Source organism: Haplochromis burtoni, unplaced genomic scaffold (assembly GCF_018398535.1).
Source record: "Haplochromis burtoni strain Fernald_Lab_line unplaced genomic scaffold, NCSU_Asbu1 Contig_517, whole genome shotgun sequence".
Taxonomy (NCBI): Eukaryota; Metazoa; Chordata; class Actinopteri; order Cichliformes; family Cichlidae; genus Haplochromis; species Haplochromis burtoni.
This window is the reverse complement of record NW_024582878.1, coordinates 166,510-193,044: the sequence shown is the minus strand read 5'-3', so window position 1 is coordinate 193,044 and position 26,535 is coordinate 166,510. Positions and strand designations below refer to the sequence as shown.

The following is a 26,535-nucleotide window of genomic DNA, read 5'->3' as shown; positions in this document are numbered from 1 at the left end:
ATATATATATATTCATAAAACTCATGTATATAAAATATGATGTTTATATCAGAGATGTGACTTTTAGTTTTGTAGCTGTTAGTTTCTGTGGCTATGGAGACGTTTCCAATTTTTATTTATGTATTATTTATTGATTTATTTTTTGACTGATGCCATGGGAACGTGCAATCATCATAAATGTTTAGGTTTAACTGTTTCAGTCTACTCGCACGCAAAAACTATACTTAACTGGCAAGTTAGTTGGCAGATCTATATTCGTCTTTCCACCAGAGGAACTCAGGGAGTCTAGAAGTTCCAGGCAGGCAGTTTTAAAAGCTTGTTGTAATATCTCAAGGTCTATGAACTTTTGAGGTGGGATTTTACAACGGCATTTAAAATGCAGTGAGATGGTGATCTGATGGCACACTGTTGGTGCACTGTTGCCTCATAGTAAGCGTGTCCAGACCTGCGTAGGATCCTTCTGTGTTGAGTTTGCATGTTCTAATCATGCTTGTGCTCCTTTCCTTCAAGAAGTCTAATTTTTTCTACCAGAAGAAAATATGAAAACTTATTTTTTCAACATTATTTTGACAAAGGGGCAGGCTTACAAGTGGAGTTGGTCCATAGGCATTGCACAGTGCTGGCCCACTGCTCCCAATGCTTAAGATGGGTTAGATGTGGCTATGCTATAAATATTAGTAAAAATTATATATTGTCTTAAAATATTAGCAAGGTCATTAAAAAGAACTAACTCACAGCCAGTCTTTGTTTATTGATTTTTATTTGGTTTTGCTGTTAGTAGCATTTAGTAGCTCTTCTGGTACTTTAATCATTTTACATGACCATCCACTGCAGGCAATGTTGTCTTTCAAGTTATTTGCTGAACCCTAGAATCAATTCCTCCGTGTTTAGTTGCTGTTCTTTCAACACTTAAAAAAAAAAGACTGATAAGTTGGTCCTTCTTCTGGTCTTCTTGTCTCCCCAAAAGGAGTTTGTTTCTTGCACCATCTCCCAGTACTTCCTGGGACATGGTGCAAATTCTAAGTTGCTTAATGCTGCACTATATTTCAATATAAGTCAATATATTAGAGCCAATTTATAGCTTCTATGATTACTGTTTTCATAAAAAGTGGAAATACAAAAATGTCTTGCGTTATATTGGTACCTCTGCAAACTTTAAAATCCACTAGAATTTACAATTCTTGTGGGGGGGTTGTTTTGTTTTTTGGTATTAATGGACACACTGGTAGGTCCTGCAGGGTTATGGAGCTTTAAAAAGTCATTGGAAATTAATTAGTTTTTTTTTTCCTTAAATTTAAATTCTGGAAGAGCATGTTTTAAAGTGTAGCTATGATGACATGTCAGGGCACAAAAAGACATTTTAGCTTTCTGAGAAGGCAGCACAGGAATGGTGGAAGAAAAGATGTACAAGGAGAAAACTCAGCACCATCTGTCCTCCCATAAGATACTTTTGAATGGGCAGTGCAAGCCCGTGCCCTACTGTGTCTGGGCTCATAGAATCTCCTGCCCACTTATTGTCTAACAGAGAGTCTGCTGACAGATGGCGGTCACAGTCAGCCTGTCTGACACTAAGGCACATGGAGGAGGAAGCTGTGGAAATGATACTCATCACACACAGTGAAGATGCTCACTTCTGGCTAAAATCAATGCTGTTTTTCGTCTGTGCTCACATTTTGTATGAAAACAAATGCGTCAGTGCTTTTTATTTTCGTATAGACTTTTATTTACCGAGTTACTGTATCAACTTCAATGGCCAATCAGTGTAAAGTTGGTGTGTGGAAAATGCTGGTGTTTTGATTCAACTTAAGTTTAACAATCAAATATTCTATAAAAGCCTAGATTCTGTTCTTTCTTTCAGGAAAGACATAAATGATCACCACAGACTACCTCCTGTTTCTCTTTCTTCTTTAGATTAATGTTTTTCCCCCTCTATTTATTTTATCCCTTGATATCTGTCCAGTGCTGCTTGGGGAGACTGGGAAGACATCCTTTGCTGCCCAACTGGTAGTCTGGAGAGAGGGATAAAAAGAGCAGATTTCCAGTTGTGACAGCGGGGATATTTGATGACCAGATTAGGTGGTATTAAGCGTTAACTCGCGCATACAGAGAAGCCATCAGTTTAAATCCTCCTGAGTCTCCCCTCTTTTCTTTCCATGGGCCCTTGGCTGAATGGTGGCTGGGGTTATTTGGGGAAACAAGCAGACGGGTATTTGGTGGAGGTCAGCTGAGGAGGCCAGTTGGTCGAGCTCAGCCCAGTGAATTATGCTGTGAGAGGGGAGATTTGTTTTGAAATAGCAGGAAAGGGGGCAATGACATACAGAAGAGAGGTCTAAGGGGTAGAATGAGGTGGAACGATGGGGTGCAGAGCAACACAGAACAGAAGAGGGTAATGGGTGTTTTTCTTCTTTTTTACAGGGGATGGGAAGGTGGGGAAGTGTGATTCACGATGGCAGTGTAATTTGTCCGAGTGGTGGTGAGGACGAGAGGGCACTGTCACACTGTGAAGCTGGTGCTGAAGTGTGAAAGCACATTTTGTTAGGAGTGGGGAATAAAGTAAAGAGTAAATGCACACATTTGCCCTCCAGTACCACAAGATTGTAGGCTCACAGAGTGATAGAGCACAGGTTAAGCAGCTCTTCTTCCTTTGTTGCATTTTAACAGCCCCAGCAAAGCCCACTGTGCATTTTGGTTCTCCAGTCTCACTTTGTAGTCCACTTTTGTGGACTATAAAATATGTCTTGGTAAAAATGCCGAGGAAAGAAACATACATGTTTGTCTCTTTCTGCTCTTATGAAACAAATGAAATAACAAAACTGTGAAAAAATGTGAGTAAAACAATACGTCGATTTACAAACACATATTCTTTTACAACATAATATGTGTCGGTCTAGGTTTACGGTCGTCCAGATCATGGTAGTCTAAGGAGCTTGAAAAGAAAGTGACTGAACTTCTTTAAGTTTCTTGAAGATGCGTCATCTCTCATTTAAGAAGCTTCTTCACCAAATGGTGGATTCCTAGGTATTTAAACCCTAGTGGGAGTTGTCCTGTCGTGTCCTGATCATTGACCCAATATTGATCATGTGCCTCATATTAGCCAAGGTGTGAAAAAATGGTACAATTATCAGCAGAGGTTTTGGGTGAAACCTCTGTGAGACCTTGCCTCACCCTATCATGTGACCTATTGTGATCACCTGACACAAGATATGAGTGGGGGTTAATGCGCCTGAGAAGGGATCTTAAAACTGCATTGTAGCTGAAAGACAGTTGATGTCACCCTCTCAAAAATGTTCAAAGATGGTCGTTCACAGTGGATATAGATGGCCTCTTTCAAACCATCTGTCTTCTGTCCAAAATGTGAACATTGTCACCCTTGAACGAGTGATCTTTGAGCTTTAGATGCAGCTGTACAGCTGTTTTGTCCTGTCAAGGTGGCTCTTCTATGTTGTCCCATGTGGAGCCGCTGTTTTGTTTCTCCAGTGTCTGAGCAGTCCTCACTGCACTGCACAGTATACAACATTTACAATATCCCAGTAAAGATTGGACGTCGGATGTGCAGGTCCATCGGTCCATGACCAATCCTGGACATGTATACAATGTGCAAACTTGGTCCACAATTTGGATCTCCAACCATGACCCAACTTGGACTTTGGGTCTTTTTTTTTTTTTTTTTTAGATGTCATTTGGACATCTATGACAGGTGCAAGAAATTTACATGATAAATAATTTTTTTTTGTTTTATTTTTTACAAATATCAACATTTTTTGTTATCAACATGATGCATATGAATAGAGATTATTTATAAACAAACAAAGTTTATTATGCGTTAGCCTGTTGATTTACTCAGTACATGTGGGTATTTATTTATTTTTTTGTTATTTACATTTTTTCAGTTTTTCTTTAACTGGCTTATTTATTTCAATTAATCAACTTATGTTTTTGTAACCAGGTTAAAACAGTTTTTTTTTTTAAAGTTTTCTTTAAATGTGTTGAAATCCATGTTAAAATGTAAAAATAATAATGGCATTTAGCATTTAGAATTCTTTTAAAAAATTATTTTAAAAGGAGTACAATGTGTTTAATAAGTTTAAAAGAGCAGTAATAATAATAATTTTTTCAGGGCCCTCAAAGCCCTGTACAATTCCACTATTCATTCACACACAGGTGGAGGCAAGCTACAGTTGTAGCCACAGCTGCCCTGGGGCAGACTGACAGAAGCGAGGATGCCATATCGCGCCATCGGCCCCTCTGGCCAACACCAGTAGGCGGTAGGTGAAGTGTCTTGCCCAAGGACACAACGACCGAAACTGTCCGAGCCGGGGCTCGAACCGGCAACCTTCCGGTTACAAGACGAACTGCCAACTCTTTGAGCCACAATCGCCACACAAAGAGCAGTATCCTGTTTTACTGTGAAGAGCTTAGAAAGAGGAAGTGAATGTGGTTGTGATCGGTTGCAGGACTGGGAGAAGTTGTGATGGAAAGTATGAGAAGTTTGTAAAAGTGTTTATATATGAACTGGACTATCTGCTCGACAGTCTTTATCAGTGCACACATTTTGCAAACTGCCTGTGAGAAGCTGGGGACATTTCTGCTCAATCTGCTGCTCAAATCCACCATGCAGCTGCTTACCTTTCTTTTAGCTTAAGAGCCCGCGCCATCTTGGAGATCTCCACTAATTACGCTGCATTCCTTCACACATAGCTGTTTCTGTACAGAAATCATGCTGCCCACCCTCTGGAAACATGGGACTACAGTGCCTATAGAAGCGTAATAAAAATAAAAAATGTCTAAAATGAGTTGAAGTTTGACATTGAAACAACGTCCACAACAACCACATTTTTAGTAGATGCTGAAAAAAAAAAAGTTGCCTGGCATTACAAAACAACAATGTAGTAGGATAGAGAGCCACATACATACACTCTACTTTTCATCCAGAGGTGTGCTGACTCTCCACAGGCAGAGTTCTTCATGTTTTATATTTGAGAAGCAGCCCCACATGCCTCCCCTTTAGTTGATTTGTTCATTGATGACTGACTTCTCAAATTGTCCTGTTTGGAAGATGTTGTTTCATCTCTCAACGAGCTGAATTTCAAATTGCAAGGACAGCACAATAATGGCAACATGTTCTCACATTCCATAAGTCCCTGAAGCTATGGGTTGCATGACATAGACACCAAAACCATGTCTTGCACTGTGTTATAGGACTGAGAACAGTATAATGTTACTGATGCGGAAGGGAAAACATCTTGTTGGGCTTATTCAGACACACTAGCTACGCCCATTCACAACTTTCATCACTATTTTTGAGTGACAGAAAATGGGTTCAAATTCCCTTTGAATTTGAAAGAGTGGAGGGGAAAAAGTAGAACTATTATAGCTGAGCAGTTACATGCTGAAGATGATGTAACAGTGGGCATGTCACCATTAAAGACAAAGTCACCAGCAGAGATATTGAGCTATTGGGCAATGGCATGAGACTCTACTACCCACCAAGGGAAATCTAGATATAGTTTGTGATGTTCTCCATTCTGTCACTAGTAAACTGGAGATAATGTAACCCCATTTCCTCTTCCTGAGTATAATCACACCTCTTTGGATCACTCTACCCTCATTCAGCTAGTGTGTTACATGTCCCACCAGAGACGATAAAACACTGACTTACTACACAAAAGATGCATATAGCTCATCTCTCCTGTGTATAAACATTTAGAACACAGGAAGCTTTCATCCACATTGTGTAAAGAAAACCTCTGAAGGACTGTTTTGATGCAACAATGTGGGGATTGCTTTGTGATGACCATGGAGAGGACATTGATTGTCTGGTGGATTGTGTAACAGACTACATTAATTTCTGTACAGATAATGGTAATTGCCATGGTTCTCAGAGTTTTCCATTAGGTCATAGTACCTGGTACCAGGTACTAAAGTAGTACCTAATCTGCCCGGTTCCAAGTGATCCGAGCAGGTGCTAAAATGTGGCGTGTCAGACTGCATGCCACCAGCTTGTCAGTAGCATCACTCATGAGAGTCTCGTTCACAAAAATCAATACTGCTATTTTTGAAACGATCAACGAGGGAAATGGCTACAAAAAACAATGCCATGGTCCCCGAGTCTGACAAAAAGCCACAGACCGAGCAGCAGGTATGTTCTTGCCTCAATGTCCACCTTTGTTGTAGCGTCCTGTGATGTAATATTAATTACATCACGCTTGGACGCATTGCTCTGACAATGACCACTCACATTTGGTTATACTCGATCTGAGTCGACTCATGCTGAGCCGTGGTGAGTCAAACCGAGTAGGTACTAATGGAAAACAGACTCTACCGACAGAGGGTGGAGAACCAGCTACAGCTGAACAATGTTAATGGAGTCTGGAGGAGTCTTAAGAACCAGTCTAAGATTACAAGACGAACTGCCAAGAGTTGGCAGTTCGTCTTGTAATCTGAAGGTTGCCGGTTTGAGCAGGCAAGTCTTGACAGTCTTGGTCGTTGTGTCCTTGGGCAAGACACTTCACCCTTTGCCTACTGGTTGTTTTGAGAGGGCCCGGTGGCGCTTTGGAAGACCAAAGCAACGAAGGTGACAGGTCCATACTGTACTATCATACTCACACTGAGAGACCACAGGTGTGTACCACTTGAATCCTGGATTGTTGTACCAACATAGGAATCCAGAAATGTGTGTCCAATAGGGTCTTCTGAAATTCAAGCAGCCCAGGTCGAACAATTCTGGTTCCATATCCACCACAACTCTTAATTGCTTCCTCCAAAAGTTCTGACTCAGGAATTGTTGGCCTTATCGCCAATTGGGACAACAGGAAGTACAAACACCTGACCAAGTACTTTATTGACTGTTGCCGGGGTAACCACCTCCAAATCAACACTGGGAAAATCAAACGGCTGGTGATGGACTTTTACAGGCACAACCATCCTCCTTCTGCACCAGTGAACATCCAGAGAATGGACATTGAGATGGGGGACTCATAAGTACCTGGGTGTTCACCTGACCAGTAGATTGCATTAACAATTCAAAGGCCATCTACAGGAAAGGACAAAGCAGGCTGTATCTGCTACGGAAACCGAGGTTATTTGGAGTGCAGGGTCAGCTCCTAAAGACCTATGGGGGTGTCCAAACTCATAGGCTGCATCCTCCTGAGGCCGCATTTGTTGGCCGATTATGTCACAGTGTCGCGACGAAGGCTGTCCAAATTTGTAGACTCCTCCAAATGCGGCCGACAAGTGCTGCCCCCTTTTCCAATGTCAATCCAAGCTCACCTTTTAACATGTTACTTACAGTAATGGAGAGAACAGCAGCGGTCAGTTTGAGTCTTGGTATTGTTGTTATCTTAATAGGAGCAACTCTGGTCTTTGCTGTAAAGCACAATGCACTTTATCATCTTTGTTTACGTGTCTTAAATACGAACACTGACCGTAAGAATATAAACTTGTGTCAGAAAAGCCATGCAACTCTGTTTTTACAATTTCGTCAAAGTCTTTAGGAACATAACAGTGTGATATTATGATTTTCTCTAGGTTTTCTAAGTTGCTATTGTAGTTATTCCACATTGGCCTTAATTCACTGGGAAGTGGATCATCCCAGCTTGTGCCTTGTTTGCATGTCTCTTGAAGCACTCTTTTGCCTGTAAGCAGAAAAGGGGAGATGAATCTCAATGGGCCGTAAAGGGATTCAGCCATAGACGGGATGCCTTGCCTTGTAGCACGTTATTGTTGGGGCGAAAATGAAACCTGATTGTCTGCATCAATGTGAGGCATCAAATACTACTCTGAGTTTGTCTGGTTTTTGGGGATGATATATCCTGCGGTGAGGAATATACCACTTTTCTCCTTCTTTTGCTTCACTGTGCACTTCCTCTGCATCACCCTTTTCTACGATTTCAACTTTATATGTTGTTCCTTGTACCTTTGGGTACAGTTTGGTTTGAGGCTTTGAAGCCGCACAGTGGCCATTTGCTTATTGTCTGGTAAGAGGGGTCTCTCCTTAAATGGAAGTGGCATTTCATAATGTCCTTCAGTGTTTTTGTAAATCCCTTCCTTTTAACATGTTAAGAAAGAGAATGTCATCTTGAGACACTGACCTGTTATCCTTGTTATCATCCTTAAAGTCAGACTCAATAACCTTGATTGCATCAGCTGGAGTCACTAGTGGGAACTCTTTAACTGCAACTCTGACACACAGTAGACATACTAGAAGAGTCATCGTAAGACAATGCCGGGCGTGCAATTCTCCAGCCCAATGCTGTGCGAACTGCATAAGGTTCATTCTCTCCTCCTAAGATTACTTGCTTTGGAGGAGCTTAGCTTATTCCTGAGAGCAACTCTAGCCAATTAAAAGGACAACTTCACAGTCTGGTGGTTGCAGCCTATTCTGTGTTGATCTGAATTTGTGGCTGGTTTGTAGCTCATTTACCATTGTCATAGTTGAAGTTGTGCAGACAGGTAGGATGTTTCTTTTCTTACACACTTCACATAAAAGTCTGTAATAACAGTTCTTTGCGCTGTGGGATTGAGACAGCCATAACAGTTTTTTCTCCTTTATATATTTCCTTCATTCCTCAAGTGTTTTGCTGTTTAACTGTGGGCAACTGTGAAGTTTGCCTATTGTTTTGACAAAGCATGCATGGTGCTTTAACATTTGGACTGTTTTGTGTTTTCAGTCTCAGTTAACGACTGCATGTAAGGTTTGCAGAGTGGAGAGCCTGAAATGATGTGATCAGGTTGCACATGATCTTGGCTTCAGAAGACATGAACTTGGCAAAGTCCTTTAAAACTGGAAACTTCCCACTTTCTTTCATAAACTGAGTAGCTTGACGATTTCACCTTGCAGCTGCCCAGTTTGGTATCATTTGAACAGGTTTTTGGTTCTCCTCACAATCGTCGAGAATATTTAAGCCTTCCCCTGAATCCTGTGGAGTCATTTGTTTGGATCTTTGGCCAATTTGCCAGACTTTCTCTGAATGCTTTCTGTACATCAAATGGATGTTGTACATGCTAGGGCTGGGCCATATCATACCGTTCACGGTAATACCGGTATAATGTTGGGCAACGATAAGAAAATGAAATATCGTGATAGAATATAGGTAAAACACGCATGTGCAGTGCCTTTGTTTTCATATGCACATGGCGGAAAAAGCATGGCAGCGACGCAGAATGAGAAGGGCAAAAGCAGATCGTTGAATGAAATGGATGAACCAGAATTGATTTGTAAAAATGCTGCAACTTCAGTGGTGTGGAACTGGTTTGGCTTTTGTCCATCAGATACACAACAAAGCACTATTTTTGGTAGAGCATGCTAGCGGGCCGTCGTTATTACCGTGTTTTTTTGGAAAACGCGGCACACTTAAAATCAGTCCTTTGATTTTTCTGAAAATCAACAGTGCCCCTTATAATCCCGTGTGCCTTATGTATGAATTCTGGTTGTGTTTACTGACCTCGGAACAATTTTATGTGGTACACGGCGCTCAAAAATCTGTCAGATGTTTTAGTACAACTTTGCTAAGCTACGAACCCACACCGCTTGATGGATTGTTGGAGCATTACGGCTGTCGTAGACATGTCTTGCAGCCTCGCGGAGTGATACTGTGCTTCAACATAATATTACCGTATTGTGTGTGTATAACCTCTTTTTAAGTTTTGTGTATGTTATACATGGTTATGCTGAGGATATGTCGACCAGTTTCCACTGGAAATGCCTTTTGGTTAAACTGTCAGCAAGGAATTTGCATTTGCACTATTAAATTTTATATAACTTTAATGCACATAAAAAACAGCTGCTTGTTTAAGTGAAAATACATTGATGGGTTTTTTTGCACTAATAAAGTTGTGGAGTTGTAAAGTATTTTGTCTAGTGTCAATTATATCGTCAGTTATATCGTTATCGCAAATTTTCAAAGGTTTATCGTGATAAATATTTTCGGTCATATCACCCTGCTCTAGTACATGCATCCTTGTATGCTTGACTGTCATTTCTGTAGAAGATGCCATCAAGCGTTTGTCAAGCTGGACCTCCTATGTATTTCTTTAAGTAGTGCAGTTTGTTAACAGGGGAGATGTGCAGTAAAGGAAGCTTTCCTCTCATTGAATTGTATTGGGTCACATGTTGTACATACTTGTTTTTACCATTCATCGTAAACTTTGAGAAGCCGTTTTTCCTTTCTATGGGCCTCCTCCTCCTACAGGGCAATGTAGTTGACCATTGGATCCCAGAAAACCTGGGTTGGAGCTGTGGAACTGGAACCTTGAAGTGGCTCTCACTGGGACCACATAGCTGAGCGTGGGTTGATCTCTTTCTCTGTTTGGGATAGAGCCCTTTTCAGCTTGGGTCAAGCTCCTAATGAAGCATCCCCGGTTAAAAAGATGTTCTCTCAAATGTTTGGTTCAACAAAGTATACATTTACAAAAACGTTGATACCAACTTTTTTACCTCATCAACCTGGTGCTAAGGAACCGTTTGCGACTTATACCTAATGACCAGGTGTAATACTTTCATTTTTTTGACCACTGTCCCATAAACGTTTTGGATATTGATCTGGTTCGTTAAGTAACAGAGGTGGCTGCTAATCAGTTTCAGCTGCTTTGATGTTAATGAAATTAACAATATACACTTGAAGGGATAACAGCGAGACAACCCCCCCGGAACAGAAATGGTTTTACACTTGGAAACCACTGACATTTTTCCCTTTTTATCTTTTCTGACATTTTTTTTTTGTTTGTTCAAAACTAGTTTTGTATTTGGCTAGGGTTGGTGTCACCAGTGGTAGCATGAGGTGATACTGGACCCTACAGAGGTTGCACAGGCAGTCAAAGTCCATTGCCAAAAGGTTTGCTGTTTCGTCCCAGCACAGTATCAAGAGCATGGAAGAGATTCCAGGAGACAGGCGCTCTAGGAGAGCTTGTCAGGGCTGTAGAAGGTCCTTAACCCATCAGCAAGACCACTGGTACCACTACACCACTTGCTCCTTTGTGCAATGAAAAAGCAGATTGTCAGAGCCCTACAAAATGAACTCCAGCAGGCCACTGGTGTAATTGTCTCTGACCAAACAATTGGAAACAGGCTTCGGGAAGGTGGTCTGAGAGCCCAGTGTCCTCTGGTTGTCCCTGTGCTTTACAGTTTTTATAAATGAGAGCAAGTTCAGCTTAAGCACATGTGACAGACCTGACACAGTATGGAGAAAATTACATTATTAAGCATGACTGGCTTGGTGGCGGGTCAGTGATGGTCTGGGGAGGGATGCACAGACCTCTACAGGCTGACTGTCCCTGACTGCCATTAGGTATCTGGTTGGAAAGATCAGTGATTTTTGAGTTCCTCCTGGTTCATGACAATACTCACCCTCAGTGCAGAGAGTTTGCAGGCAGTTCCTGGAGGATGAAGGAACTGATACCACTGACTGGCCCCTGTGTTTGCCTGATCTAAAGCCAGTAGAACACCTCTGTGACAGTTTGTTTCTTTGAACTCTGGCTTGATAAATTTTATTTCCAATATATTATATGGCTTTCTTTTGTTCCTAACCTAACATTACCGAGTATATATCTAGTAACAACTATACCAGGTATTAACCTCTCAAAGCAGCACTAATATCGCCTCTCACTCTAAGACAGCTGGGATTGGCTGCAGTCCCATCGCGAGTGGATAGGAAGGAAATGGCTTCATATTATATACAGTAAGCAGTAGGTTTCCATATAAATACGCATAGAATTCTCTGTACCACTACAGCACAGTTTGGAGTAAACTCCACCCCTCCAAACTTCTTTGGAGCCAGTAGAGCAAAAGTCATAGCACTTGGTAATCTCATCATGTGAAAAAAAATGCTTATTTTTGTTTGTGTTTAACAGTCATCTAAATAATTATGGTTGTTCTCCTCCAGTTCAGATAAGTAGCCATTTAGAGAGAAAACATTAGAAAAAATTAAATCCCAAATTAATGTCATCATAATAGATGTCTTTCTGAAAGTGCTTATAATATAAAGTGCCTTGAGGTAAATGATTTGGTGCTATATAAATAACTGGGAATTGAGTATTGCAAGGTCATTTAAATCATTGGAGTCCAGAATATCATTTTGCTCAAATATATGATCAAGTTGTGATAAGAAACAGATTTTGCATGAGAAATAGAGGGAGAGAAATAAAAGGATTATTAAGAAATTGCAAGTAAATAAGAAATCACCAGACAGTGCTAAAGAGGGAAAATTAAATAGAAGTATGTCAAGGTTACGAGAGGACAAATCCATAATTTCCTCTGTGTCTGCCCCCTAGCTGCTAATTTAAATTAGGTCATCTCTCAAAATAGTCATGTGTGCCCAAGGTGTTGAGAGCAAATGCCCGCCTGTTAATGAGTCAGTGATTGTGTTATTGATGATGATCACACACATCACAATGGATATATGCAAGTAAAAAACCAATTGATGTTTGGCTGCAAACTTGCAGGCAGGGTGGCTGTGGCTGCCCCCTGCAGATGATGTAGCACTGAAATCTTTAGAAGGTCAGCGGGTAGGATGCCCTGCTTAGAACACTATGGACAGAAAATTCAATCATCTTTTTTCCTGTGAGACTGAACCCATGTTTTTTCAAGTTGTGGTCTGTATGCTACAAATGGGAAATTTGTACCCCATTATACAGCCACCATTTACAAGCTTATCTGTATGTGAATTTGGTAATAAAATACTTCTTGATGGAATTAAGTGCAAGATAGAACTGAGCTTTTTAGAGTAGGGGAAAAATAAATGTTATTCATGTAGTCTCATAAATAATGGATAACTTTTGGTTAGCTGGCCATTCAGTCTTAGATAAATTTTATTCATATGTCCATTGTATATGTTAAATTTCAAATTCCTTTTTTGCAGACATACTTTTGAATGGCTCTTTACGCTAAAGCTGATTCAAACCTGTCCATTGAACCCTGATACTTTGCTCTTCACTGTAACGATATTATCACAATATCTTCTCAGTCAAATGTTGTTTTATAAGATAAGATAAGATAAGATAAGATAAGATAACCTTTATTAGTCCCACACGTGGGAAATTTGTTTTGTCACAGCAGGAAGTGGACAGTGCAAAAGTTATGAGGCAAAAATTAGAATACAATAAGAATAAATACAGTACACAACTGTACAGAATAGAATAAAATAAAATACTATATACAGTAGAATAAAATAAAATACAAATACTATATACAACTGAGTAAAAATACGATGACAGAAAGGATTATTGCACTTAATTATTGCACTTAATCAACAACACTTTATTGGTGTTGTGCTGCCTTTGTTGGCATATTAATATAAAAATGGGTATTTTCAGTATTATATGTGTTCTATAGACACAATGTTCATTTTCAGTTTATAAATATAACACAGTTATCAGTGAGTGGAAACTGCATACTGGACATCTGCGCATCAAAAGGACCCAGTCGAGGTGGTTCAGGAATCTGATTAGTATGCCTCCTGGGTGAGGTGTTCCCAGCATGTCCCGCAGGAGGGAGGCCCTGGGGCAGACCTAGGACACAGTGGAGAGATTGCATTCCATAATTTCCTCAGGTATTAATAAAGTATTCTGATTCTCTCAGCTGAAGATGGATGGATGAATGGAAATTTAATGACTGGACTTGTTGCACAGGTGGCATCCTATTATGGTGCCACACTGAGCTCCTGAAAGCCTCCCATTCTTTCACAAATGTTTGTAAAAGGAGTCTGCGTGCCTAGGTGATTGATTTTTATACACCCGTGGCTGTGGAAGTTATTGAATTCAATGATTTGGATGAGTGATTGAATACTTTCAGCAGTATAGAAATAGACTTTATTTGATCACACATTGGGGAAATTCACTTGTTACAATATCGCAAGGGACGTGGGACACAAGGTACAATTGAGATATATTGGGAAAAAAAAATTTAAACGGAAAAATATTTTTAAAATAGTATACAACAAAGAAAAATACTATACGATACAATAGTAAAATATACTATATAAAGATTGTTACTATATACAATAAGATACACCAAGAGTTTTATTTTTATATATGTATATAAAGTGCAGTGGGAGTGATAAAAATATGTATGTATTTTAAACAGTATTTTTTATCCTGTGTGGATATTTTACAGTCTTAAAATGAGGTTCTCATTCAACCTTGGTCTACTACTTTTGGTGGGTTACTTCAGTGTTTACTGCCCATTTTCCCTAGTTGGCAACTTGGAAATACTACATGCCTTGGATGCAGCATTAAAATCGTCAAATTCATTCATGAAGTAGTCTTTTGATTTCACTACATGCTCTAACCGACGTCCCTAGGCATACCATTTTCAATTGATTTACTCTCCAACTGAGGATTAAGTTGACAAAGTATTTAATCCAAGAAAGAGGGCTTTACATTCATCCTCACACTTCCCTTCTCATTGTTGTTTCTGTGGGATACAGTGCTGGCATTCTGCTCCATCCATTTAAGTCCAGTGTTTAATTAAGTTGTTTTTCTGTTGAAGGAGCTTTTCTGGGGGCCTTTGACAAACTCTTTCGTCAGTGTGTGTACAATCAGATTAGAAACACATCTGCTGAGAATCAAAACACCTCTACTTAGAAGACATGCTTTATAAATAAGGAAATCTGCAAAAGAAGGTAATTCAGTGCTTAGTTTTGCAGGACTTAATAGACCTTAGAAAAGGTAGAAATTTTGAGTAAATAAGACAACAAATATTTGCTTTATCTCAAAAGTTGGGCAGTTATTGCCTTTGAAATATTTATTTTTTTAAACTTTTTTTAAATGTTGGGACAGTTTGTGTGTAAAACGATGTATGATGTTTACCTGGAAACACTTGTGCAAAATACTAAACCACCTATTTTAAAAACATTATTTGCTTAATATTTATAACTACATGCTAAAAATCTGGCCCTCTTTAACAATCTATTAAGTTGTTTCCTTTTCCTCTCCATGCTGCTACCTCTCTAGCAGACAACCAGATAAAAGGTAACAGAAGCCATCATAGTGTCATTAAAGATCCTTATTAAACTTCTGCACACTCCAAAAGACCTCAGCCTGCCCAGCAGATGAAGCCAACTTTGGCCCACCTTGTACAGAGCATAAGTGTTATGTGACTAGTCCTGTTTATTGTTTTGGTAAATGGATTTGTACTTTAGTGTCCAAACCACAGTTATGCCGTCAATGAGCATTTTACTGGTGTTAATGAGCAGGTTGTGAGGGCATACCAGATGAAGTAGACGATACTCTGGATCATCAGAGAACTTCTGGAGATGGCATTTTGTGGTGTTGTATCTGAAGTCCGAAGTATAGAGGATAAAAAGGAAGGGACAGAGGACCGTCCCCTGAGGGCCCCCGATGCTGCATATCACCACTTCAGACACACAGACCTGAAGCCTCACGTACTGTAGTCTTTTGATGAGGTAGTCCATTATCCATGCAGTCACAGTGCTTCTAGTACTCTACAGCTGTGAAAGTGATCTTGCCAAAAAGTAATTCTGTGGATTGCATCATCCACCCCAACACCAGGATGGTAAGCAAACAGCAGGGGTCCAGCAGCAAGAGAATGGAGGTTGTTGATCCCCTCCAGACTCTTCATCAAGTGGGAAAAGTAAAAACACAGGTCTAAAATGGTTAGGCTCCCTGGGGTATACAGTCTTTAGCAGCAGAACAACACAGGAAGTTTTTCACTTTGGTGGGAGGAGTGTGAACATGCAAAATCTTGTCCGAAGAGGGGGGAGTAGCACATTGGGAGTGGGGCTTGAATCAAAAGTCCCTTTTCCATTAGTACCTACTCAGGTCGACTTGCCATGGATCTACGTGACTCGACTCACATCGACTTGCTTTCCATTACAGCCCAGTAGTACCTTGTTTGCGTGCTTGTTGTCATTGCAATGACTCTGCACGTCCTGCGACGTAATTACTATTGACACGACTGCGACACACCAGTTGGTGGCATGCAGTCTGATGATGTCACATTTTAGTACCTGTTTTGATCAATTGGAACCCTAGCTGAGCAGGTACTAAAAAGTGCCTGGTACCAGTTACTATGACCTAATGGAAAACCGTGGTGAACCGTGACGAGTCAATCCGAGTCAGTACTAATAGAAAAGGGGATAATCTCTCTTTAAAAAAGGGATTCAGTTCACGATTGCTCTATTCTGTAGTCTGTATCCATAACCAGTTTTGTCAATACTCTGACTGAGGGTTGGTTCACGCTTACGCAGAAGTGCAGTCAAGACAGAGCAGTTGGATAGGACTCCTTCTTTTGAGGTCCAGGGAATCATTCTGGGTATGTCTCATTCATTAGCAGCAGGTTAATTTGTACAGCCAGACATTCATTGTTAGTTAGTTAGCTTCTTTAGCCAGTAAGTGGGATTCATATCAGGGCCTGGTGCTGTCCAACTCTTCATGCTTCATTCTTTTTTGGATATCTGCAACTGTTGACGCTTGTTCAGGGAGGTTGCTATGGTTGCTCTTAGCACCACCAGATACCCAGCATTGTTATTATGGGTTACATCCTTCTCCCACATAGTCCTCCAGTATTGCTCCATCTCCAGCCTTGTTTGTTATAGTTTCCCTGCCACTGAGTGTACACCTTCGATGGTTCAATGGAGAGCAGCTGGTTTATCCTCCTGGCTTCTAGAATAGAATAGGACTTTACTGTCATTGTACATGTACAACGAAATTGTAGGTGCTCCACACCGACTGTATCTTATGTATGTGTGTATGTATGTGTGTATACACACAAAACAAGAGGAAAAAAATACAAAAATAAGACAAAGGCACACATTGGAGAACAAAACAGTTGCAAAGTGCTCAGAGGCAGTGCAAAGAAAGACTTGGTCCGCGAAGAGTCAGTGTGTGAGTGGCCTGAGTGATAAAGGTTACTCAGACCATGGCTTAGATTGGTGAGGCTGGATTTCTGGGCAGCAGGTCAAACAGGTGGTGAGCGGGGTGCAAGGGGTCCCCTGTGATGGCACTGGTTTTCCTGAGACCTTCCTGACGAAGGTCTCCAGGGGTAGCAGAGGGCAGCAAATTATTTCTTGGGAGGTGTTAATTACCCTCTGTGCAGTCTTCCTGTTCTCATTAGTGGCCTGTCCATACCAAATACCCAGGCAGTAGGAGAGCACACTCCACTGAGAAACATTAGAAGGCCAGCAGCAGCTTCTCATTAAGGTTATTCTTCCTTAGGACACGAAGGAAGTGCAGCTGTTGCTGGTCCTTCTTTACCAGGACGTTGGTGTTGTCCGTCAAGGTGAGACCTGAAGTCCATTAGGAATTCTTTGTTTTAAGGACGTTCAGCTTCAGGTTGTTTTCTGAGCACCAGTGGGACAAGTTCTCTACCTCCGCCCTGTACGCTGTCTCATCTCCATCAGAGATGAGCCGAACCATGGTGGTGTCATCGGCATACTTTATGATGGTATTCAGTGCCTTCAACAAATGCACTGGGGCTTGGTTCCCAATAAATAACTTCGATGTAGAAAAACGTGCTTCTATGTATGTGTGTGAACAGGTGACTGAGATGAGGCGTATTGCATAGTGCTTTGAGTACTATTTGAGTAGATTAAAAAAGTGCTATATAGTAATCAGTCGTTTACAATGGTTTGAGATCATATTCAGAGTTTGTTAGTGTCTGTGTGTATGAAATAATAAATTTTTTTCCTGTTGTTTTTTCTTTCATTGGATTTTCATAGAAATAAATAATTCATCCTGTATTTTTACCAGTAATTCATCCAATGAAAATATTACTAATACCACCCCCACCATGCTCAAATCCTCGTTGGCATCAAGAGCTGAGGGTCAGGGATTCGGGTGGAAGTAGAGGGGAGGGGGTTGTTACACATTCTGGCATGAGCACCAGTTCTCACCCCACAGCCTGTAGATGTCCTGGCTCTCCCAGGGTTTAGCTAATCCTCTTATTCAGCTTCTGGCTGGAGGCTGCGGGGCTCCCACAGACTGGAGCACAGAGTCGGCCACTCTCCGCTGAATAAACACAGTGACACAGTTGTGGTCTTTTTCTATTTCGTACAGGCGCTGAGCAAGAATTCTCCATAGAATCTATTCTACTCCTTCACTCTTTTCCAGTAAGCATGTTAACCCACCACCCCCAATCATCAAGACCTGAATTACATCTCTCCTACTCAGTCACCCTCCCATGTTCACTTCTTTGTTCTTCTAAAATCAGCTTTTCTCTCTTGATCCCCTTTTGCTCTATAACAGAAACCTTTTTTTTCTTCATTATTGATGGCCTCAGGAATATTTTCTCCAAACAGCGCAACAAACACTAGCCACATTGTGTAGTGTGACATCATTTTATGCTCCCTCCACAGAGGTTCCCAAGCGCTTTGCTTGCCGAGTTTACTTAACAAAGGAAAATATGATTTGTCAAAAAACCTGAACATCATGGACTGTAAATGTGCTAATTACCTCAAACTTAGCATAATGTCATCCATCCCAGTCACCTGTCCCAATCAATTGGGAAAATAAGGTTATTTTGTGCTTTCAGTTAGAGCAAAAGTGATACCAGACTACCATTTAAAAAATGAATTTGAGGCATGGTTGCAAAAAAAATCTTTCTCTTGCATGCTCATAGACTAAAAAGGAATCTGATGCTACTTCTGATCTATTAAACATGCTAAAATGTCTTAAAAAGAGCACAAATTCTCACAGCTTTGAGATATGTTTGTAAATTCAGAGACAACTGTCATTTTTAATTTGAGTTTACAAGCTTTGACTATTACAAAGTTAAAGCAAATATGGGAAAGTGTATAGATGTATATGTGATTTTTAAAACTTCAATTTAGTTGTTGGGTTCCTGTTAATATGCACTGCAAATAAAAGTCTTATTATTTTACAAGAAGAGTGCTAGAGAGCATAATTATTTCTTGATTAAATTCTATTCACATTAATTGTCAAACATTTTGATTATTGGTTGTTTTTTATGATTATTTTTAAACAGATGTCCCTAACATGAACTTGTACCAGGTTATTAAATGCTAGTTATTAATTGTCTATGTTACAAAAATCCAAGTTTTTAAGTTTCTGATTGCAAGTCACACAAAAGATGAAATTTGAATGATTTGTTTTGTTGTGTTTTTTTTAAACCTTTATTATGTAGAAATTGTAACCTTGTGGATATGTAGTGACACAAAAACTGAGAATTTTAAAAAGTATATTTGAATCATTTGAGAGGTTAAAAAAATCTACAAACTCAACAAATAAAGTATGCGTAATCAAATTATCCAGACAAATTATTTGTCATTGGCCTAGGTTCCCAGCTTTGCCTTGTTGGGAATTAAGCTTAGAGTGTAACTTTGATAAACTGAAATTTAATCTAAAATGAAAACTTTAGTGCTCTTAACACTTTCGTGACAGATTGTTAGCTAGGGAGAGTGTGACGCCAGTGTGTATATATGTATGCACAGAGACATCTGCATACACAGGAACAGACTGTAATAAGCTCTTGTTGATATACTGGTTACAGAGCAAACAGGTGTTACATGTCAGAACTGCTTACTTACACTGTCTGGCTGACATTTCCAGCTTAAGAGAGACAGAGCTCACAATTTCCTGTCAGGGTTGGCCCTACTGACAGCACAGACCTCACACCCCAGACCTCGGCAGCATTTTAGCTTGTGTCTCCATCTTAACATGGCTTCTGTCTGTGACTGTGCCATGTTGGCTTGAGCACAACACCAGACTGTCATTAGACTGCCACTTTTGCCAAAGAAAATCTTTTTGTAGAGGTATAATGTACAGCAAAAGTCTGCCATTTGAAGTTTATTTCCTCTCATCCACAAACAGTAAATGCTTACATCTTTAGCAAAGATTTTTTTATTTGTCTAAAATATTTACATTGACTGGCATTTACTCACTTGCAGCACAGCCAGAAACCTCACCACCCTCCCGAATTAATATGCCACACACTATAGAGCAAGTTCACACTCACATCTCTGCCCTATTAAGAAAAAAATGGAGGTAAAAAAGTAGCAAAATTTTATCACTAACAAAAAAATGGCACTGTGACACACCCCCCAGAACACACACGCACACACTGGCGTTATGTTTGGGAAGCAGCCCTTTTATTTGTGGCAACAAAAAATTTCTGATATATCTGAGCAGTATTATCAGGTGCTTCTCAAGTGAGTCTCCTGTCCTGCAAATGAGCTCCATTCAACAGCTTGAATTTAATTTGGTGGCAGTACCTCTTGTTCAGCCGTAGGACTTTAATAATAGCCATGAAGTTTTCCACCACCTGAAGGTTCTGGTTAAAATGACGCTTCAACTCAAAGTAACAGTTTTCTTAAGTAGAGCAAAGACTCCTGATACGAGGTGCAGTCCATGATGGTGGAGCTTGAGTCCATTTCACAGCAGCCTGGCCTATAGAGAGAAAATACATTAATGAAAAAAATAAGCTAAAAATGAATAATTACTCAAATATCTTGCAGAATATACTTAGACTGCTTGCCCAAGTCAAATCTGTCACATCTGTGTATTTAAAAACAAACAAACAAACAAACAAAAAGATCCCCATGAACTAAATAGAAGAGAAGAAGTTAAAGAATTGAAACTCGGAGGTAGGGTGGGGCACGTAAACGAGAATGAACAGCTTGCAGAACTGGGCGAACCTATATAGATGACAACCGGAAGGAGCGTGTTTGGAGGCGTGGCCCCGCTCCTGAAATTCCGATACTTAATCTCCAAATAAAATACCCACTGTTATTGTAGTTAACTTGGATATGTTAAATAATTTATGTAAATAGTTCTACTATTTATAGATAAAGAAACTGAATACTCTATGTAGAACATGTGTTGGTGACCATTTGTTTCTGTCTTGCAGCTGAAGGATATGGATACAGGAATCAGCGCAAATTTTCAGAAGACATTGACTGGTCATACGCAGGTGAGTCAACAATCACAGGTAACAAAACGAAAATGCTGAAGCAACTTCTGTGCATTCAGAACGTTCCTTTCCATGTGAAAGTAGAGCAACATGGTGTCAACAGATTTGGGAGGTCTTCATTTTGTTATGTGTTTGTGTACACTGCTGTTTGGTAAGACTCTTGAGTATATATATTATTAGTGTGGGTCTTTTGAAACTGAGTGGATGCTTGGTGAAGTCTTGGGACTCGTCTGCAAACTCCAATCCACTTTTTGTGGTGGGGGAATAGGTGATACCCCGAACACGGTGGTGTTCTGGGGCATTGATATTGCTGGCCCTGGACTAACCTTTTCCTAACCCATGGCAGGTTGTGGGAGATGGGGGTGCCTACTGAGCCACAGGAGGTAGAGGATTACCCTCCTTCCGGGGGTAGTCCTCAACCTCTTGGTTTTACCTGTCCCATCCTTCCCTCCTCCACACTCCCTCATACAACACATCACTCACACACGTAGTCTTGAAGGGGGTGTCGTGGATTGCGTAGGTTAGTGTGTAAGGCCATGAAAGGGCCCCCTGTGTAACGGATATTCATGAATACACGGATGCGCCTTATGCCCCCCCCCCCACCCCCCGTCCTCCTTTTTTAATTACACACAGGGGTGCAGGGAGGGGGACATCTTCCTACACCCCTGTTTCACACACTCTGCCTCAGATCAGGGGCAACAAGCAGTTTGTGGTGGTTTAGGGCGACATCTGCTCACCAACACCATGGGGGGGGGGGTGTTTGCACGTGTCTTTGTCTCTCTGTATGTCATCAGTTGGTAGGTGAGAGCGAGTGAACGAAGTGTATGAGCGTGTGTGTGTGTGTGTGCATGGTGGGGTCTGGGTCTGGGGCTTGCTGGGCCTTGGCCCAAGTGGGACATGGTGACCAGGTCGTGTGTACTTTTGGGAGCTGTCTGCCTTCAGGCTTCTGGGGGGCATCAATGCAGTTACCCTAATTATCAAGTACATTTGTGACAAAGACACAGTGACTGCGTGTGAGAATGCCTGACTCATACACTCTCTCCCCATCTCCTTCTCACGCTGTCCTCTCTCTCACACACATACTATTGGAAAATTGTTGATTTACGTGTCTGTGTTTTTTCACATTCTTTGTGCTCCAGGTCTTGTATGTTTGTTTTTTTTTGTTTGTTTGTTTGTTTGTTTGTTTTTGGGGGGGGGGTTGTTTTGTTTTATTTTGTTTTTGTCTCTTACTTGTGCAGTAGTTGGCAACACATTTTATTTGTTTTATTTGTTTAAAGTTTGTGGCAAGCCTATTCATGCTGTTATGCATTAAGCAAACACCAAAAGAGTATGGTAGGTATAGAAGCTCTAGCTAAAATAAAGAGTCTCAGTGGCATGTAAAGGAACAAAGAGCAGAAAGATAAATCTAAAAGACTTCCACACCCAGTACTGGACATCACTACCAACAATACAGACTGCATTGCCCTTTAGCTGCTGTTACATTAATCTTGAAACTTGATTTTTAGGCGAGAGGTTTCTTCCCTTTATGTGTTCTTAATGATCAAATACGGGCCTATCAGACTGCTAGTTTTTGTTTTGAAAGATTCATGTTTCCAAAAAAGAAAGGGGGGAAAAAGGAAAAACTGGTGATAAACTGACTTTTCTTCTGTCACCATTAGAGCTGCACAATTAATCGTTAGAAAATCGCGATCTCGATTCATACTTATGTGCGATCTCATTTCCAAATGACAACGATTTAAAAAAAAAAAAAAGAAAAGAAAAAGACGACGACGATTGTACCGCATTTTGATCCGGGACGTAATCTGCATGAAAACAAGCGCTCACTCTTCCTGCTCAACAAATGACAAGGGCGGAGCCTTATACCACGTGATACAGAAGCTGTGCCGTATGATGCTAAAATTAGCAGGGAAAAAACAACGTTGAGCACGTCAGGGATGACAAGAAAGTGACTGGAGAAAATCCGTCCCTGTCAACCACCCAAACATCAATAACGGGAACCTTATACAGTCCTTCCCTATACCCGTCGAACTCCCGCAGGCACAAAGAAATTACGGAGGCTATCACTTATCACCTGACCAAAGATATGGCTCCCATCAACACTGTGCAAAACGAGGAAAATGATCAACACCCTAGACACACGCTACACAGTGCCGTCCCGCAACTATTTTTCTATTGTTGCACTACCTGCTCTATACACGCAGCGTCCAGCAACGGAGACGGAATTTCAAGCAGTACATCATTTTGCAGCAACAACAACGTGAGACATTTGTTGTTTTTATGTTTATTTATTGTTTTTATGTTCAGTCTCAACTGTTACGAAGTTGATGTGCAGTTAATAAGTGCAATAAATATTTATACTGGAAAAGAAAATCGTGAGAGAATCGTGATCTCAATTCTAAGCCAAAAAATCATGATTCTCATTTTATGCAAAATCGTGCAGCCCTAGTCACCATCATATTTTGAGATTTTGGGTGATTGGATAGAACCACTGGATGAACCACTATATATACAGGAGTATTTAGAACTATGTTCCTAGGACTATGCTCTTTTAGACCTCAGATAAGACTGCAGAGATCTCAGATGACATTCCTAGAATCTACTGGAGCCAAACAAAGTTTGGGTGGGTGGGGGGGTGGATGTTACTGCCCTGAGTGTTCTAATTACCTCAGAGACCACTGTTGCTTTCATCTTCCACATCTTTTCTAGCTCCTCTTTCGGCTCTTGACCCCTCGAGTTCCTTATGTTCCTACTTATTGATATTGTTGTCGCTTTGCTATTGCTACATCTATCTTTACAACTTATCTTTGCTTAAGCATCTTAAAACACTTGGTTTTAGAACTAAACAAGCCTCTGGGATGAGAGGTGCAGTGTCTTCATCAAAACTTCACTAACTCCAATCACTTTCTTTCCACGCTTCTTAAACTACTATGATCTGGATAAATGAGAACCTATGCAGACACACTTCCACGATGCTTCCCTTTCTTGCTCCTCTTTTTTTCTCAGGTTTCTGAATCCCTGATGGATTCACTAAGTACATAAGTACATCAGTTTGATGACATCTGATGTACTCATGGATCTTTGTATTTTTATTGTGGACAGTGGTTCTGATTAGGGATGGGTACCGGTGTCGGTTCTGACATAAACGGTAGTAACCAGACCGAAAAGCAGCGCACATTTCGGTGCTTTATTTCGGTGCTTTTTTTTCCTGAGCTGTGATACACTTTAGATTCTAGCCAATCATTTTACGTTTCCGAGGATAGTAGGCGGGGCCAGGTACGTACGTTCTGTTTTAGAGCAGAGCTACAGATTAAAAATGTCCAAGGCGAAGCGGTCAAAGTCTGGCTGTACTTCACAGCAAAATATGCAAACTCAGCAGCAACAAGTGCTTTAAGCTGATACTGTGATACTGTCAAAGGAGGTAACACCTCAAATCCGATGAAACACCTGGCGACGCATAGCGTTTTTTTTAAAAGCCCAGAAATGCGCCGTATTTGATAGCTTGCTGCGAGACCTCACACCGAGCACATCTACTGCGGGTGGGTTGCCTGTTATGCAACATCCCCCAAAAACACGAAGAGGAGAGTCCTGGCCCCTAGCCCTGCCAGTGTAGCAGAAATGATGACGGATGATGATGCAGCAGCAGCCGTTCTTCTCTGCGTGAGTAGCTAATTTACGTTGAGTAGGCTAACCACGTTATTACATTAATGCATGTAAGGTGAACTAGCAAACATCATCATAGCTACATGCTGTCCTCTTGTTTGATGGCAGATACTCCCTTCACCCTGGCTAAAAAGGCTAAAATGACCAAAGAAAAAGTGGAAAACAGTTAAACATGAGAGGTTTAGGACAAAGTTTGTGTTTTTTCCATTGTTTAAGCACTGCTTCCAGCCAAGAGTGATACCATATATGCCCCATAGCTGCAGAAAAGGCTAACATTGTTATATTTTTACAAAAAACAGCTGAACATGAGAGGTTTTTGGACCAATTTTGTGTTCTCCATTCTTTAAGCACCGGTTTGAGCACCGTTTGAGCACCGGCACCGTTTCAAAAGTACCGATTTGGCACCGGTATCGGATAAAACCTAAACGATACCCATCCCTAGTTCTGATAGTGGCTATATAAATGATAGACAACTGTTAGATTGATAAATGTAAGGTTTTCCTATTTGATATTCAGTTTTTGTTGAAAAATAAAAGGGGTCAGTTTCAACAAAAACTCTAAATTTGTTTCAAAGAGGAGAATACAATGCTCTCACAGTTACCCCAAGATAAAAGGAGTGATATTCTGATGTTGGAGTTTTCATGAACGTGAACTGTGCTGAAAACTGCTTCTCTGACTGAGCAAACACAAATGAATTAAACAAGCATGTTCTGACTTCTCCGATCATTCTCTAAAGTGGAAATGACTTCTCCATATTTTTAAGTTGGTCTTTGTTATGAATTCAAAATGATGTCACAAATTGGGCAGATGTCTTAACAATCATTTTAGTAACATACTCTGGACTGCATACTTTTATAAACAGGATTTTAACAGTAATCTCAGGATCAATGAATATATACAGTATATTCCAAATATTTTATAAATACTTTGTATTTAATTGTATTAAAAGACAAAACACATCAATAGCATTCACTAAGAAATTTTTAGAGACTGGCTGAGATGGCGAAAGCTCTTGCTGTAGAAAGCTCTTGCTGTAGAAAGCTCTTGCTGTAGAAAGCTCTTGCTTCACGATCTTTAAGAGGTGGTGATAGTTTCAATGTAATACAAATGAAGCGTGGCTGTGGAACATCAAGCACTTAATAAGAAAAGCAAAAAACCCTCATTTTAACATTGTCATAAAGTTCAGGAAATACAAAGAAAAGAATTGTTTATATAATGGTGTTCTGTAAATACTTTGTCAATAATTCCTACACCTTTGAAACATCACAAGCATCACTTTCAGTCTTCTGTCTGGCTTCCCACAGAGTTGACATTCGCAAACCTGAAACAATGACTTGGTGATGTTCCGGGGTAGGATGAGAGCCATCTTTTCAATTTCTTACATGTACAAGTCGGCCACAATGGGAGAAATTGGGGAGCCCATGGCACACCCATGTTTCTGTGTGTAGTACTGACCCTTGTATGTAAAATATGTGTATTGAAGACCGTTCCAAAGGTAAACACACTTGGTCGATGCTGAGAGTAGTCCTGTTGCAGAGGATGAGGTCATCCTGTAATCTCTTACAAACTACCTCCAACGCTTCCGTGACTGGAATACAAATAAAGACACATGTAACATCATATAAGGCCATTGTTTCATCTGCTCCTGTAATGACATCTCGCACCTTCTCAACAAAATCCAAAATGTTCTGGATGTGGTGTCCAGAGCTGCCTACCAAGGGGTTGAGAATCAAAGACAAAAGATTTTAAGATGTCATAGGTGACATAGTTGATTATACGGACAATTGGTCTTAAAGGTGTGCACTTTTTACCAATCTTCTGTAAACCATACAGACTTGGTGTAGATTCCCCTGGGTATAGCCCTGGGTATGATGTCCAGTTAGTGTTGTCTTGTTCTAACTGTTTCAGACAATCTAGGGCTGGGCGATATGACCCAAAATTCATATCTCGATATTTTTTAGCTGGATGGCGATATAAGATATATATCTCGATAT

At 40.5% G+C, this 26,535-nt stretch overlaps 1 protein-coding gene across 1 annotated transcript in view; it reads left to right on the top strand.

The window, feature by feature from the left end:
- The window catches only part of LOC102289990 (receptor-type tyrosine-protein phosphatase zeta), a gene marked incomplete in the record, with an annotated part of 122,520 nt that overhangs the window by 775 nt on the left and 95,210 nt on the right, over window positions 1-26,535 (top strand). Inside the window, 1 exon segment of the mRNA XM_042214099.1 lies at window positions 20,819-20,881. Coding sequence (XP_042070033.1) covers window positions 20,819-20,881 — 63 coding nt within the window.